At 39.3% G+C, this 17,145-nt stretch overlaps 1 protein-coding gene across 2 annotated transcripts in view; it reads right to left on the bottom strand.

Annotated features, from left to right (window-relative positions):
* TPP2 (tripeptidyl peptidase 2) overlaps positions 1–13,914 on the bottom strand; it is a 50,350-nt gene extending 36,436 nt beyond the window's left edge. For both annotated transcript variants that reach the window (XM_050981804.1, XM_050981806.1), the window contains exons 1-9: positions 13,679–13,914; positions 7,737–7,865; positions 5,912–6,007; positions 5,398–5,502; positions 4,616–4,740; positions 3,746–3,909; positions 2,311–2,465; positions 1,213–1,289; positions 557–684 (exon numbers count right to left, since the gene is read on the bottom strand). In XM_050981804.1, coding sequence (XP_050837761.1) covers positions 557–684; positions 1,213–1,289; positions 2,311–2,465; positions 3,746–3,909; positions 4,616–4,740; positions 5,398–5,502; positions 5,912–6,007; positions 7,737–7,865; positions 13,679–13,840 — 1,141 coding nt within the window. In that variant the 5' untranslated portion in view covers positions 13,841–13,914. The remainder of the gene's footprint in view (positions 1–556; positions 685–1,212; positions 1,290–2,310; positions 2,466–3,745; positions 3,910–4,615; positions 4,741–5,397; positions 5,503–5,911; positions 6,008–7,736; positions 7,866–13,678) is intronic.
* Between the last annotated feature and the right edge of the window lie 3,231 nt (positions 13,915–17,145).

Below are 17,145 nucleotides of genomic sequence, written 5' to 3'. Positions count from 1 at the left end.
CAAGGACTTGTCTAGATCCTAGCATGGGATTATTTTCTATCCAAATTAAAAACATCTGTTTCACTAAAAATAAAAATCAGATTATCTGATGAAGACAGATGATCAAAAACTGTAGTTCTTACAATTCAAAATGCATTGCAATACTTTCCAGAAGACTAATTAGAATCCAACTTAGAATCGAATTTTCCTAAGTTGCATTTACCAGCAGCTATGAGTTGGAGCAAAGTAGTGTGCTTAGACAGTTACAGTTGAAAAAGTAATCCTGAAATATTCAAGCAAGCCAGATCAAAGATTTCTTTTGTAAATTTTATACAAAGCCACATTAAATCAAGACCATTTGCCTCCCATCTCTTTTCAACATATGTAAGGTCTTGAATTGTAAGAAGATAACAATCTAAATTTATATGCCTAAGCATAGAGCAAGTGCCTCTCTCAGAATTAACCTTGTAGCACAGCAGGCAACTTTATAGATTTAGTTCAGCACTCAAACATGTAACAAAAGTACAAAGTTTGAAAAGACAGACTGTCAAAAACTTTTTCTAAATGAATTATTTACCTATTACACTTGATGTAGTTCCACCAGGACATCCAACTGTAGAAAGGCAAGGACCATTATTTCCTGCACTTGAAACATAGATTACATTGTGTTTCCACACTGCTTCATTAATCACTTCACAAATTCTCCTGAAGTAAGAGAAAGAAATGAATCATTTACTCAACAATCTTGCTTTCTTCCACAGGACAAAGCTCCCATTTCTAGCAGAACCTTTGACCATTCACCAAACAAGGAACCTTATGCAGCCTGCTTCCCACACCTAGCAGAGGCGGTTCCAGTACAGAAGCTGACCACAAAAATATTTTCTGGTTTCAAAAAGGAGTGAAAACTATGTAGTGATTCTAGGTCTTGAAAAAATACCCCCCCCACATTATGTGGTGTTGCAATTATAAAAGTTCTTTATTATGCTAAAATAGTGTTTGTATATGTGTTATAAATCTTTGTATGATATATTTGCATATATATTATAAATGAAAAGCTTTTTCAATGGGTTTACTTCTTTCAAAGTCCGTTTGAAATTTATACTGCACAGTTTCTAACTTATGAATCATGTGAGCCTGGATGATTCAATCAGCCAGTAGCTGATTTACAGAAAACTCAACAAATACAATTCTACCTCTGTGAAATTAAAATACTTTAACCACAGTACTACTCACCCAGAATTTGGCCAGTGTGTTGCTTCTCCATAGCTGTAGTTGACAAGATCACATTTGTATTTTATTGTTTCTATCATCTGATAAAGTAAAAATGGAAGTCAAAATATGTGCTAGTTGAAGAATGAAAGTGACTTCTGTTTCTGTTGTTCAGGAACAACAGAAAACATCTGCTTAAATTGATTTGCTACATATGTAAGAAAGACAGATAAATCTCTTGAATCTAGAAAATAATTTACTGCAGACAATTAAGTGCTATTTTCCCAAATAACTAAGAAAATTTAAAAAACCTACTCCCTGAAAAGCCTTATTCTTGCCAGGTTCCCAGCTAAAAATCAAGACATTATCCTAAGAGAAAACTGCAGACAGCATCAGTATTGTCTCAAGAAAATAAAATTCTCCTTTACTGTCCAGTTTCATTAAACTCCTAATAGTTGCAAAAAAGTTATTGTTCATGTTGCTACATCAAAATATCCTATGGACCACAAACATAGTCTTTTTATATCCTTCTCTTGAGTAAAATTTTTCCTTATCAACTCATTATACAGAAAATGAGTTGATAAGGGGGTATTTCATCACTACAAGGAATGCTTTTTTTTCTCACTCTTAAGAAAAGAGTTAACGCAAATACAGAAACATAGGTAGATAACTTGCCTCTATTCTAGATTTATTCTAGATCTGAATAACTATAAAAGATAGAGTGACAACACAAAGAACCTTAGTAAGTAAGCAAGTAACTTCTCTCATGCATCAAGCTACTCAGACACTGCAAGTCTGTTAGCCTGGAGAAACTCTAAGAGCTCTATGCAATAGAAATCTTGTTTTATATTAAAACAGTAGTCTTACAATATGCTAGTCTTACAAAATACATTCTAGCTCGTTTTGGGGGTTTTGGCTGTGTTATTTATTGCTTGAGGGGTTATTTCTTTTCTTTTTTTGGGGGGGTGGCTTGGTTTTTTATTATAATTTTTGGTATTTTTGTTGGAAATACTGTAGAACCATAAAAACAAAGCCTATAAACAAGTAGGGCATGAAGTTTCACAATATTCTACACTTAAATCACACAGCTGATATTAATAATTTATTCAGTGAAACACCCACAGCTCTTATTAGACCAGTGCCAGTTTCCATTGTACTTAGTCTTGTATCACCAATCTTGATTGCAAGAATCTGAGCTCCAGGAGCCACACCATTCCGTTCTGGTTCTTCTGGAAAGTATCCAGCTGCAATACTAGCCACATGTGTTCCATGTGCTCCTGTGCAAAGGAAAAGTATGGATTTTAGTGGACTTCATTTGTAAGAACTCAATATGCTACAGCTCAATTAATTTTCACTTATTGAGTTGTAAGCACATAAATCCAGTCAGTGGCCAGTCACCAGTGCTGCTGATACCAAAAGGGTGACAGGACTCAGCAGTGGAGCCAGCCCTGTTCAATATTTTTTGATGGTCTGGACAAGGGGATTGAGAGTATCCTCAGTCACTGTGCAGACAACAACAGGCTGGGCAGGAGTGCTCATCAGCCAGAAGATAGGAAGGCTCTACAAAGGGATCTGGACAGGCCAGATCAATAGACTGAGGCTAACTGTATGAGGTTCAACAAAGCAAACAGCTTTTTAAGGACAGAAAGGAGGCAGCAGGAAGAGAGGAACAAAGTATTATTAACTTAATTCCATCAACAAATTACTTCGAAGGCTCAACACTTCCTACTCAAAGTTATGAATACTACACCTGATACAACTCAGGTAGCAGGCATTTAGATTGGAAAACAGAATGCACAGAAACACTGAAAGGAGCATCTCAAATAAGTTACCATATTTACAAACCTGAACTGCTTATGTAGCTCTATTGAGATGGGATAGTTTCATAAGGAATGAAGAGTATTTTTCAAAGCAAGTGCAGCCATACCATCCCAACTACTCAGTTTGCTTGCAAAACAAACCATGATTTATTTAAAGAATACTCTAAAACAGGTTCAGAGTGGTTGGAGCTACAGTTATATTGATCTTAATTTAAGTTTATAAAAACTTTTTTTGTTATGTCAGTGACATCTGACATAACAAAAAAAGTTTGTATAAACCTAAATTAAGATCAATACCCATTTTGTTAATGGGTATTGTATTCAAGATTCTTAAAGTATACAAGTACAAAGGAGAGCAACTAAAATGAATCTTCACTCTATATTCAACAAACATAACAAAAAAGGTTTTTTAAAGAAGGTTCTCTACAGTTTAGCTTCTAAGATGCATGTACATGTTAAAGAATACCTAAGTATGCACAATCGATGTATACATACTTATATACATGAAGTTGACAATATTTCATAAAAAAAAATGCAAGCAAGTTTGGTAATGAGCTATCATTATAGATTTAGTTCAGGAAATATGATTATTGATCTTAAAAGCCATAATAACAAATGCTGTACTATGACAGCTGCCTCAAGCTGTCCCAAGTATCAGAAACAAGACCCAATACAAATTACTGCTTCTCATGATAAAAACATTTCGTTGCTAAGTAGGTAAGATTATTTTCACTTACCTCCACTTGTAACAATAGAAAGAAGGTTTCCATCATCATATATATTCACAGAATAATTCAACATCTCAGATGTTCCAAAAGATCCATATTCCTGAGCCTCTTTGTAGGTTCTCAGCACTGTACAGTTAGCTAAGTCACCACTCTCACTTGTATCTATGCAGGCTCTGTTGACAAAAACAAACAAACAAAAAAAAGGCAATGTCCCAGCTGCTGCAAACTTCTACCCTCTTCAGCTGAGCACAGCAAAAAGACTTCAAGAAGTTTGGTTCTGTGTTATGGTATCTTTAAATAGTTCTTTGAGCAACTACTTTAAAACTTGGTTGTTTATACTTAAGATTCAGAAACTACAAAGTTATCTAAATAAATTGATTTTGAAAACCCTACTAAATTCAAATAAATCTGTATTTGAAAAGCAGGTGTATGAAAATGTAGGCAAGTTCAAGGAAGAAATTTTACAAAAGGTAGATGTTCAGTGCTGGTACAAAATATTTGAAGTTTTACTGTTTTGTATGAAGCACATTATCAGTAAAGAAATGTGCCATTTACATCCTGAAGTCTGTGCAGAGACACCTGCTTTGTCTTATTTCACATTACCAATGGATAGTCAAAACAGTTTTATTCTGCTTCAGAAGAAAAATAACATAAGCTTACACTCATATCACAACGTCTCCAGTAAGACTTTATTCTACCCCATCTTCATCTGGGACCAGAATTCTGTCAAGAAACTCAATGGATACAGCAGGACTATTTTAAAGCAAAAAATACTTAAAGCCTCTATAAAGAGAGCAGATATAAAAGGTAACAAGTCTTCAATGCAAGCTATTGTTTTATGTAAAGAACAAGGAATTTTAGACAAGTTTAGTAATTTACCTCCAGGTCTCACCATCATACCACACTACACAATCATATACTGGGCCAGGGTCACTGTATTTTTTCTCAAAAGAATTCAACAATTCCACTTGATTTTGAAGTTCTTCCTTTATTAGCTTATTTACCTAATAAGACAAACAAAATTCAGTTAGAGTATTTAAAAAATTATTACAAGATAGGTAATCCTACGTTCTTTTCTAGTGCTATACATTCTTTCCATTACTTTCTCAGGAATGTTAGACTATCCTAGGAGCCACAAAAATCTAGAAGTTCAATGGCTTTCAACAGTGCACTATTTCTTTTTGGCCTATTATGTACAACGACTTCTAATTTCTGTAAATGTAACATTTAAAGCCATTATTTTCTTAAAGACAATTAAATGATAAAGCAGTATCTGAGGCATTTCTAGTACTTCATTAAAATAGTACACAGTTTACACAAGAAAGAATATGTTTAGAAAATTCCGACTTTGAACACAACAAGGATGGTGGCCTCAAAACATTGAATATTAAATAAAAATAAAACTTACTGAAAATATCCAACACATTTTTGAAGTAATCCTATTTTCATATTTGACACCAACTCTCAAAAGTAAACAACACTAAGCAAACTGAACACGCATATAAAGACTTATAAAATTAATCTGAAGATACACTGGCAAATTATCTGCCAAAATACTCACAAGTACCCTTCCTTCATTCATGTCATGAAACATTTTAATCCTGTTAACCAGTAACAAATTGTTGCAAAAACAAGTTCATAAAATTAGTCTTCGCACAAACCTGTGAGGGAGAGCTATGAGCAGCATCAAATTCCTCTTGTTTCCTACAGGCCTCTGCCAGAGCAAGCCTGTGAACAGGATCCCAGAGCTTTTCCTTGCGCTCTTTCTGCAAAATAAAACAGAGGTTCCTCAACATACTAAGAAATATATGTCAAAGTATGAAGTCTATAGAGATAATTTGAAAATTCTGATTTGAGCCAATGGCTAAAAAAGTTCCATACAATAGTATTAATAAGCATAAATTGCCACACAATTTTAAAAAGATGGTATCAGTAATTTCTGTACTTCTCGCCTCAGTGGACCACTGTGAGGAGGATTTCTAAGCATTCCCCCAATTGCTATGAAAAAATCACAGAAGAAATGAAATTAATAAAAATCAGAGAGAACAGCATTCAAGGGCTGGTTAGCAATCTAAGCATGTTAGCAAATCACAGGCTGTAGTGTTCTAACAAAATTAAGAGACAGAACTGTAAAATATGACTATATACCAGAAAGAAAAGATAATGCAACCTTACCTGAATCCTCTCCTTAAGAGCTTTAGGATAGATATCATAGCCATTTTTTATGCCAATGTGATATTTGCCTGAAGGATTTACCCAGTTTGCTGGAATCTACAGAAAAGTACATTTAGAAATAGGTTAACTAATGGCATTAAAAGAACTCCTCAAACAAAAAAGCCCAACACTGTGTAAGAGAGCTTAGCAGAACAAACCTCCAAATACTACCAATTTAATTCTGTCCCCATAACAGTAACTACTGCACTGATCCAACAACATGACGTGGCATTTACAATCCAGCTCCCAAAAATCAGTATCAGTTCCTGTGACACTGCCACTGAACATCTTTAAACATTAGTTGCTCTGATAGTCTACTTTTAAAACACAAAGCCCTAGCTTTACTGAATTTGCTGGGCAGAGGTCTGGGGAAATAACAGTACTGTGAGTGAAACCTAACATGAGCAAGTATGGTTGGAAGCCATGACAAACATCTGAATATCTCATTTCACATCTTGATACAGTTTAGACTCTGTATATCAGGGTACACTCATCCTAGTAACAAAAGTAAAAGAGCAACAGATTCAGCCTTATAATCATCTTCTGTGCAAAATTAGGAAGAAAGCTTGGAGAGATCCAAAGATGTGATGCCCCCATATCACATCATCAATCCAATCAGGAAATCAAGAATATGTTAGCAACAACAGTTCTGTGTACCCAAGACCTCTACTAGATTTCATGTCCTTCCTGGAAACCCTACAGCACTTCTGCTATGCACAGTGAGAATTCAATGAGTCTACAACCAGGTCCTCACAGATTTTTTAGTCTCTAAATCTATTCACCACAAACTTAACACAATTCCTCTCGTAGCTTATGCAAATGTGGAAAATACTAGCACTTTTAAAGACGCTACTCTGTCTGATATTTTTAAAACATATTAGCACATTTTCTTCAGCCAATTTCCAAAGCTGTATCAGAAACTGTTTTGAACAAACAATTAAATTTTTATCAGCCCCCCCCCCAAAAAAAGCCCTGTACACACCCCAATTCAGCTACAAAACGTATCAGAAATAAAGACATATAAAAAGTGTAAAAAACACTAAGCAATCTACATGAAGATGAGTAAATGCAGCATTAGGTTTGGGTAAGATCTGGCTAGCTGGTTTCAGTTGGGCTAGGGTTGATTTTCTTCACCGTAACTGATATGGGGCTGTTTTGGAGTTGTGCTGAACACTCTTAATGACTCAGGGATGTTTTAGCTGTTGCTGGGCAGTGCTTGCACAGAGTCAAGGCTTTTTCTCTCACCCATCCCAAACAGTGAGAAGGCTGGAGATGCACAAGGATTTGGGAGGGGACATAGCTGGCACAACTGATTCCAACTTGACCACAGGGATATTCCACACCATATGGCATAATGATCAGCACATAAAGCCGTGGAAAGAAGAAAGAAGGGGAGTCATTCAGAGTGATGGCATTTATATTCAAGTCACCATTTGTGTGGAGCCCAGCTTTCCTGGAGATGGCTGAACACCTGCCTACCCATGGGAAGCAGTGAATGGATCCCTTATTTTTCTTTGCTTGCATGCAAGGCTTTTGTTTTACCTATTAAACTGTCTTTATCTCAACATGTAAGTTTTCTCAATTTCACCCTTCTGATTTTCTTCTCCCCATATTGCCAGGGGAAGGGTGAGTGAGAAGCTCTATAATGCTTAGCTGCTAGCTCGGTTTAAACCACAACATTGCGTTAAAAGGAAGTAAGTTCTGTAGAAACCAAAACAGGTGCTAAATTTGCTGTTAACCAAAGAAGATGATGTCCAGTGGTGTCTCTGTACCACCAAATACTAACCTTTAAAGTTCTTCCAGAAAGACCAGTAATTTCTCCATCTTTAGGTTCTGCAATGGTACATGTAGTTACATCACCACTGCCCGTAGTGTCAATTATATCAATTATCTTCGGTTTCCCATCAGTTGTAACCTGAAAATATGAGCACAGAAAAACTGGAAAATATACTTGATAACCCTTTAGCACACAAAGCAGGAAAGTTTTGTTGTTAAAAATATCAACTAGCTTTTTCAGACACCCAACCTTTAATTGAAGGACATAAAACCAACCTGAACTCAAGATAAATTTTCAAAGAACCAACACCAACATGTCCCTCTTTCTGGTTTATACAAATCCACTTATTTCTAATAAGGACTTAGAAGAGAAAAAAATAAAAAAATTGTATCAACAAAGCACAGGCAGCCTCAATTTAAAATCAAGCCTAAATTTGCAAAAAAACGTTTTTGCAAGAACTACTATTTGTTTTCATATTTTTACTGTGTTGCTTGTGACCCCTCATTCTGGACAAATTTTATAGTAATGAGTGCACAAGTAAGAAAATGACAGGTGCTGAAGTACAAGCTCTCACTAACTGGAATCTCTTAACTGAGCTTAAAGGAACCTAAAAGAGACACAAGTTACTATTACCTTATTTTTCCCACTTCAAAGATTCTACTTTGTGTTTTAATCCACTTGAACTGTAAGTAGCTGCAGCTATATACACCTAATACTTCCTGGAAGCAACTTGTTACATGACACAGGCAGTGATAGGACAAGGAAGAATGGCTTTAAACTAAAGGAGACTGTCAGACCAGTTATAAGGAAGAAATTTTTCACTGTAAGAACAGTGAAACACTGGAACAAGTTGCCCCGAGAGCTAGTGGATGCCCCATCCCTGGAAACACTCAAGTCAGGTTGGATGGGGCTCTGAGCAATCTGATCAAGTTGAAGATGTCCCTGCTCCTTGAAGGGAGGCTGGATTAGATGGCCTTTCAAAGTCCCTTCCAACCAAAACCATTCTATGAGTCTATGAATTGATCATATATACATATTTTTACAGTTCTGTATCAAAGACTGATTTTAAAAAAAGAAAATATCAATCATCTTCCTAGTATTTCCTATACATTAACTACACTGAAAGTGAAAAAAGCTTCATATTCAGAAAAGCAGCAAGATTTGTTGTTTTCTACCATTTAAATATATGGTATTTTTGCCCTTATTCTCTATCAGTAATTTTGATGTTAGACGTAATATATGGAAAGTTGTTTTGTTCCAGTAATGCTCTGGAATTGAGAATTCATGCATCGGAAACTACCAACATATTCAAACTGTTTCATAAAAGTCACTCTGCTGCTGCCAAAAGGACAAGAGTCAGGTTCTTATCACATCTCAGCAAAGAAGCACAGATACTTCCATGGTCTGAAATTCATGGCACAAAAGAAAACAGACAACAAACAAAAACCCAACCAAAATCCATACAATCCAAAAAACAATCTCCTAGAAACTCAACAACAAAAAACCAACCCAGACAAGTAACAAGCAACACCCCCAATGAAAAGACTTAAACACCTTAAAGAAATAAAAAGAACCAACCCCAAATATTCCAAACCCATAGCAACCATAAAAACAGCATCAATTTCATTTCCCAGAAGGTAACAAATACTTTTGAATAGGCTTGCTAGGCTTTCATGACAGAAACCAACACTCTGTTCATAGAAATTCAAGTTCACTGCAGAAAATCTCAAGAGCATCATAACCTGGTAAAACATCGACCAAACGATAGTTACACAGTAGTGAAAATTTACTTGGGGAACAGTGTGTAGGCACTAAACCATACACTTTTCAAACATTTGTAATTAATGTCTTCAGTGTTGGTCACAATTCACACAAAAGTCAAGAGCTGCTCCAATACTAAAGCAACTGCAAGCCAATCCTGACATTAGCAGCACTGGACATTTTTCAATATGCCTCTACTCAAAGTCAACTATTCAGTGATCAAAGTACAAGAAAACAAGAAAGAAAATGTAATCCAAGGTGACTTGCTTGAAGGAGGCAAGTCATACAGCAACAGGTGGCCAGAACACAGATTTATGCTGCAGCAAGCTTGGATAGTTTTAGGAGTTGTTTCCTAGCCCGAAAGACAAGGTGCAACTCCTACACTCTATGGCTCTCTGCCTCCTAGCTGAAACCTAGCAGGCCCACACATGCACAGGAGTTTGTACTGTCAGAACCAAGAAATCAGAGTCTTTCAGTCAGATACAAGAAACTCAGAGTTTCAGCTGGTCTAAGGCTCAATTCCTAACAGCAGCAATCCAGACAGGTTCACAGTAATTTAGTGCAAGTAACCGATACAGCGGCTACTGCTACCATGAACTGCTCTTCGGCACACTGCCCACCAGCAGCAATGCCAGAGTGAAACTCAAGAGTTCAGCTCAGTTTTCTTTTGCAAATCTTGTAATTCTGAGTTTAAAATTGTAACAGAAAATAATCAAGTCACCTTGATCAATTCCCTTATGTGTACAGAAGAGTCCTGAAGTAATGAATTGATTACAGACAGAAGGTACATTCTAGTACCTTTTGCATTAAAATAAAAAAAAAAAAAAATTCTATACAATTAAAAATATTTTATACTGTGTTTAGAAAAAAAATCCCCAATCTGGCCTTAATTACTATGGCTTGCTTATAGGCATTTAAAAAATACATCAGTAGTTTAAAACTGAAAACTACTTTGCTGTTTATACATTTCTGCTTGAAGTTTTAAAATCCTGCTTACATGTTAGTTCTGACTTTGTAAAGCAGATAAATTAGTAAACTGAGAACACTAATATTTAGTGTTATAGATATTAGTGTGTGAAATAATTCTGGCAACTGATACAGGTTATAACAGAAGTAGAGGAGCACCAGTATCTTTGACACAACACAAGAAAAAGGAAAGCCAGATGCATTTTAGCATGTTTTTTGCCAGCCCATACAATCACTGACTCCAACTGACAGCTACTGCTGCCACAAGGGATGAACAAGTTCTTCAGCACTTTGGTCATGGGACAGCTGATCATCATCATCACAAACAAAATAATTTCCAAGCAATTTTTTTAACTCAGTGCTGAAAAGCAAGTAAAACAAAACTAGCTGCTACTGCTAAAAAGTTCTCACATAAAAGCACAAGTTAATGTTAGTAAATAATAATTCTAAATGCCACTTCACAAAATAAATAAATTTGCAAGAAGTGAAATGAAATGACTTACCTACCATGAAACATAAGAAGCCCCAATAGGACAGGGAAAGGACAGGGTGGGGCTGAGCAGAGACTACACATATACAACCACAACACTCCATTAAATGCACCTAAAATTTCATCAGTCACTGTGCCTTAATGAGGAATTACAAACAATGACTTGGCAGACAGTAGGAAATACATTCTACCAAGACTACTGAAAGGGGGAAAAACTCACATGAAAGAAGCAGACAAATTAAACTTTACAGTTGGTGTCAACTAGTGGAAAAGCAGTGGAAGAGGAGGTGAAAGGAATTCTGTAGAGGGCACTGGTTACAAAAGATTGATAAAGAAAAGGAAAGTAAGTACAAGCTAGACTAACATTTTATGTGTCAAAGAAAGCTAACCAAGAGACAACAGATCTAAGAAGGTTTTCTTAACTATTCTCTCTATAGCAGCAAGCATCCAGGAAGGAACAGAAACATAATATTTCCCTGTTAAACTCTGTCCCCAAATCCTTCTGTCCCTCAAAAAGAGAACAAACAGTGCTATCAATGTTTACAAACCAAGTCACAGAATCAACAAGCAAAGGAACCCTACCCAGGAATGAAACACTATGGAGCAGCTAAGAAATTAACTGTTTTGTTTTGACTAAGAACTGCACTATACCCAAATCACAATAGCTCATTTTAGCTTGTAATAATTATTGTCATTAACCAGAACTCAAAGTTGTAATACCAATTAACCTTGCTATAGGTTAGCAACGGATTCAAAATCTTATAGATCTAACTCTATGCCAGGCTAGGAACTGACAAGAAGACTGACAGTAAGGAAAAGCAGCAGCAAAGACAGGGGTGTAAAAAAAAAATCCAAAAAATTGTCTCAAGGTTAGAAACCACTTCTTGCAGTACAGCTATGCTGTGTCACTGCCTATGCCCAGGACACTGATTCACTGCACTGAGCCAAAATGTAAACTGGCAAATGCTCCAGAGAGTGAGAACATTCTTTTGCTGAAGAAACACCTACAAAGCTATTCTAGACTGGGTGCTGCCTATGCCGCCTTTATAACTCCCTGTGCAATAAGTCTGTACTTTAGCAAGCCCCGGTCTATTAAGTGGGCAGTGTGGAAAGATCACACAACTTCTTTACATGTTCTTCTAACAACCCTGCAAACTTACTCTCACACACTACAACATGAATTACACATTCTGCTGTCCAAATCTTTTACTTCTTCTACAAATCTTTTACTGCACTGCCTGCAATTCTATCCTGTGCATAAAGAAAGAAAGTTGGAGAAAACTGATATGGGCAACAGGGAGATCACAGTGCTTCGTTAACACTCCTTATGAGCCTTTCGTTACCTATATCAGAACAAAGCTTCCCACTACTACCAATAAATTCATATTGGGGTTTTGTTGCTGTTGTTGACCTCTACTCATTCTATAACCTTTAGACACCCTAGGGGTTTTTGCTTTTATATGTGAAACTTCAGAACTATGCACATCATTCCATTTATATTCACACCTTCCTAACTGTGTTCTACTTTCTGCTCTGCCCATGGTATTATCATGCTTTCCTTTTGGCTAGCTTTAATTAAGACTTCCAATTACTCTTCCACTTACCCACAACTTCTTACGAAAAGCACCAGCTTCATTTCAGCTTAACTCAACCGAAGTTACACCTGGCCACTCCTTCCCTCATCCTGTCCTCTTAACTCATCCTCTAGTTTAACCCCATCCCATAAGGAGTCATTTCAGAACATGGAACTAATGATCTGCCAGGCTCAGGTCCCTGAATGAGGTCACTTAGGAGTTAATTCCACACCAAAGAAAGGATACAAACCACCACAAGCCCTGCTTAGTCAAAACAAAACAAAACAAAGGATTCAGCGTCCAAGTGAGCTGCATACAACTCGGAATCATTCTTCCACGGACTCTTCTGCCATCACTCAGACAAAACATGTTGACAAAAAATCAAAAGCAGCAGTGACACAAGGGCCACATGCAAACTTACAAGATAAGAAATGTTAAGAGACAAGGGTTAAAAAAAATAAGTGCTGGGAAATGCCCAAACTGACATCACACACAAAAATTTACAAAACCGACATGGAGACACAAAGTTTTCATATAAAAAAAAAAAAAAAAGCTGGCAGAATCGAATTTGATACAGACTGTTATTGCAATAAAACGCAGAGAAATAGAAAGAGAAAGACGGGTATGCAAAATATGCCATAAATATACTTTTCATGTAAAAGACCTAGGCGGCTGTGTGTAGCCTCGAGCTACCTACTGCCGAAGTAACGCCAAGGTCTAACAAAAACACAAAGCGTTCTTTTATAATGAGCTCTGCACGAGCGAAGGCAGCCCACGAGTATTTAAGTGCCGTAACACGCCTGTGGACGGCTGAGCAGCAGGATCCTCACAGCAGCAGCACCCTGAGCGAGGGGTGCGGAGCCCCCGGCTACAGCATCTCCCCGGCTTCCCGCACCCGAGCCCCCGCTCACGCGAGCTGGGCGGGAACCGTGAGCGAACACAAGCCACGAGTCCCCGGGACAGGGACATTCCCCGCCACAGGGAGAGTCCCCGGGACAACCCTCCGGGGCCTCCCCTGCTCTCGCCGCCGCTGCCTCGGGCCGCCCGAGCGCCATGGCCACCCCCGTACTCGTCCCCGTCCTCCCGGGGTCGGCCGGCGGGACCCGGGAGCTCCCTGTGAGCCGCGACCGTGACTCAGGGCCGCCGCCGCCTCGCTCTACCTGCATGCCTGGCGCCCCGGGGTCCACGCCGGTGTCCAGCACAGCCAGCAGCACCCCCCGCCCGTCGAAGTCGGGGAAGCGGGCGAGAAAGGCGGCGGCGCCGGTCTCCTTCTTGGGCAGGAGCCCGTGGAACGGGAACGGCTCCTCGGCGGCGGCCGCCATGGCGCGAGACCGGGGCGCGGGGCCGGGGGGGACAGGCTGCGAGAGGCCACGGGAGGGCGGCGCATGCGCGGTGCCTCCCCACCGGCCCGCGGGGACGCGCACCCCCCCGCGGCCCGCGGAGCGAGCGGCACCGGGGCTAAGCTGACCAATAGGGCGCAGTGGCGGGCGGGGCCTGCTGTGCAGGCAGCCAATCACGGGAGGGACGTGTTCCACGCGCCGGGGCTGTGGCGGCCACGTACGGCGGCGGCGGGAGCTGAGGGCACCTTCGGGCGCCGCGCCCACGGGCGGGGCCTGACCCGCCCCGCCCCAGGGCTCCCGGCCGGCCGCGGGCTGCGGCCTCGGACTCTGCTGGTGTAACCAGGGTCCTCCTAATCGAAAACGGGATCACGGACTTAGGTTAGAAAAGACAGCTGAGATCATCAAGTTCAATCTATGACCGAACGCTGTGGTACTGAGTGTCAACCCGACCATGGCACTGAGTGCCAAGTCCAGCCTTTCCTTAAACACCTCCAGGGACGGTGATTCCACCATCTCTTCGGGCAGCCCATTCCAATATCTAATCACGCTTTCTGTGACGAATTTCTTCCTGGTGTCCGAACTGAAGCTCCTCTGGCACACGTTTTGAGGCCTTTTCCTCTCAGGCAGTCACTGGCTGCCTGGGAGAAGAGGCCGACCCCCGCCTGGCTGCACCCTCGGTCAGGTGGTTGTAGCGAGCAGTGAGGTCTCCTCCGAGCCTCCTTTACTCAAATAACCTATGTGCAAACATTTACTTAGTGAGTTTTTTTTTTCTTCTTTTTCTGCTGATTCATTGTTCAGCATAAGTAGGTCCCGTGGTGACAGTACCAGTGCAACTGTTTAGCAAAGAGCAGGGAAAAACCCCAAAACCAAAAACCTACCAGCCAAAAAACCCCAAACTGACTCCCCAACCACACAAACAAACAAACAAATCAAGGAAACCCACAAAAACCCCAACAAAACAAACAAAAAACTCCAAAAACGACAACAACAAACCCAAAAGACTACATTAAGGGGAAAAAACCCCATCAAACCAAAAAGACTACCTCAAGGCTATAGGAAGCTCAAAATAAAAGTTTTGCTCAAGTTGTTAAGGGAAAATCTCAACTTTGAACAGAGATCAGAGGTTTCAAAAGTATTTTTCTGGCTTTCCTGCTCACATACAAATCTACAAAGGAACCTGTACTACGGAGTACCAGGAAACGCACACAGAATGTCTTTTGGAAAGATGCCTTGTTTGTAGTGTCTCACATGTGCCCCTTCAGCCATTTTAGCTGCTAATAAGTGTAAACCTAGTTGATTTCTGGGAAATCACTTTGCTTTCTTCAGGCAGGTTTCTATTTAGAGTCACCTTGGCAGACAAAGAAGTTCATGAGTTCACTGTAAAGCAATGGAGATTTTGACTTCTGAGAGTTCTTCTGTTTGTGTATTTTTTGTTTCACAGGTCTGATGAGATTATTATTGAACATTTGTCAGTCATTAATCTTCATTGAAATGCACCTGGCATTTGTTCCTTCTCTAGAAGAGGGTTGCTAGCAAATAGGGCTACTTAATTTTTTTCCCCATTTTTTTTCCTGCTACCTTCAGCATTACCTTCCAGCTCACTAATGGCTTTAGAGACCCATGTGATTTTTATGCTAGTACTAAAATAAATCTGAAGAGCACTGCCTTAAAAATACACAGTATTAAAAAAGTGAAAGCTGTACCATATGAATGTAGCATGTAACTCAATCTGCTTCCCACTTTGCTTTTCAATCATAAATCAGAATATTACATTTTGATGTCTAGATACCATGTGCTTAATTTTCTTGGAATCCTGATGGTTTCTGACTGCCATAATCAGATTTTTTGGGTTTTTTTTGAATTACATAAAACTTTGACTCATCTTACTACAGTGGAGAGAATTATTCTGACAGGATGGTTGTTCACTTGTTTAATATCTAATTAGCTGTTCATTTGAGTTTAGTTTTCCTTCTGTTTATCAGTGCTAGTGCCTCTCAGTGGGAGAAGCTTGTATTTCTGGCAGCATGTTGACATGAACAGAAGTCTCATATGTCCTATTCCTAGTACACTTTGAGACATTAAACTACAAAAAAGTTCTCAATATATTTCACATCCCATTCAATGAAAAAGCTGTATGTTATAATTTGGAAACATTTATTACTAGCCCTGAGAATTTCTTCCTGGTTCAGTTGCCTTGGTCTCAAAGTACCACAAACAACTCATCTAATTAGCAGGTACATATTGTTCAGGTGTGTATAAATTATGTGCACTACTGAGTAGCAGGGCAGGTTCTGCAGGAAAACCCAGGATTTGAGGAAGGTGTGCCAGTCAACCTCTAACAGACTTGAGAGTGATACCATGAAAAGAAAGAAACTTAATTTTGGATACAGTCTTCAAAAAGTAGCTATTTTAATAATTGTATGATTACAATTGTAGTTTTAGGACATGAGCTTAAGGATAAAGTTGTGCATTTTACTGAGACTCTGCAGATCCTGAGCATACTGAGAATTTTGGAATTTTAAACTTAATCCTGCGGTTCTCGGGTTTCTCATGTTTAGTGTGCTAGGTTAACTGTTGGACTAACACTCCCAAGTCCTCCACTAAATCGTGTCTTTAGGCACCCCATCTTAATATATTCAAATACCTCCGGTGATAGTGACTTAAACCCTTCCATCATGGGCAGCCCGTTCTAGATGGGAAAAAACTTTTTATCAGGACCTGTAGCAATAGGGCAACTAAAAGAGGGTATATTCAGACTAGATGTAAGGAAAAGTTTGTTTTACAATGAGAGTGGGGGAACACTGTAACAGCTCACCCACAAAAGGTGTGGATGCCCCATCCATGGAAACATTGAAGGTTAGATTCGATGGGGCTCTGAGGAACCTGATCGAGTTAAAGACGTCCCTGCTCATTGCAGGGAGATTGGACTAGATGGCCTTTCAAGGTCTCTTCCAACACCCTGATGAGGAAGGCTGAGGACACCTGCTGCATCTTCTGCCTGATGTTACACCCAGAAGTCCCATTCTGGGCCTCAAATCTCTTTTCTGTCTCAGCATGCATCTTTCTGCAAATGAAATGCTCCAGCTGCTGCAGGGTTCTCTCTGAGTCAGGCAGTTCTGTTTTGCATGGAAGCATCCCAAAGTGAACCTGAAACAACATGACCTAATATCTTTCTAGTACAGGCATTGACATGAATGTAGAAGTACTGGGCTGTTTGTTCTTTCCCTAATTAATGTTAAATTATTCTGTTCAAAGTATCAATTGGAGTTGCGCACGAACTGTTTAAA

This window comes from Serinus canaria, chromosome 1 (assembly GCF_022539315.1).
Source record: "Serinus canaria isolate serCan28SL12 chromosome 1, serCan2020, whole genome shotgun sequence".
Classification (NCBI taxonomy): Eukaryota; Metazoa; Chordata; class Aves; order Passeriformes; family Fringillidae; genus Serinus; species Serinus canaria.
The sequence above is the reverse complement of the archived record's forward strand: the minus strand, read 5'-3'. Positions and strand labels throughout refer to the sequence as shown.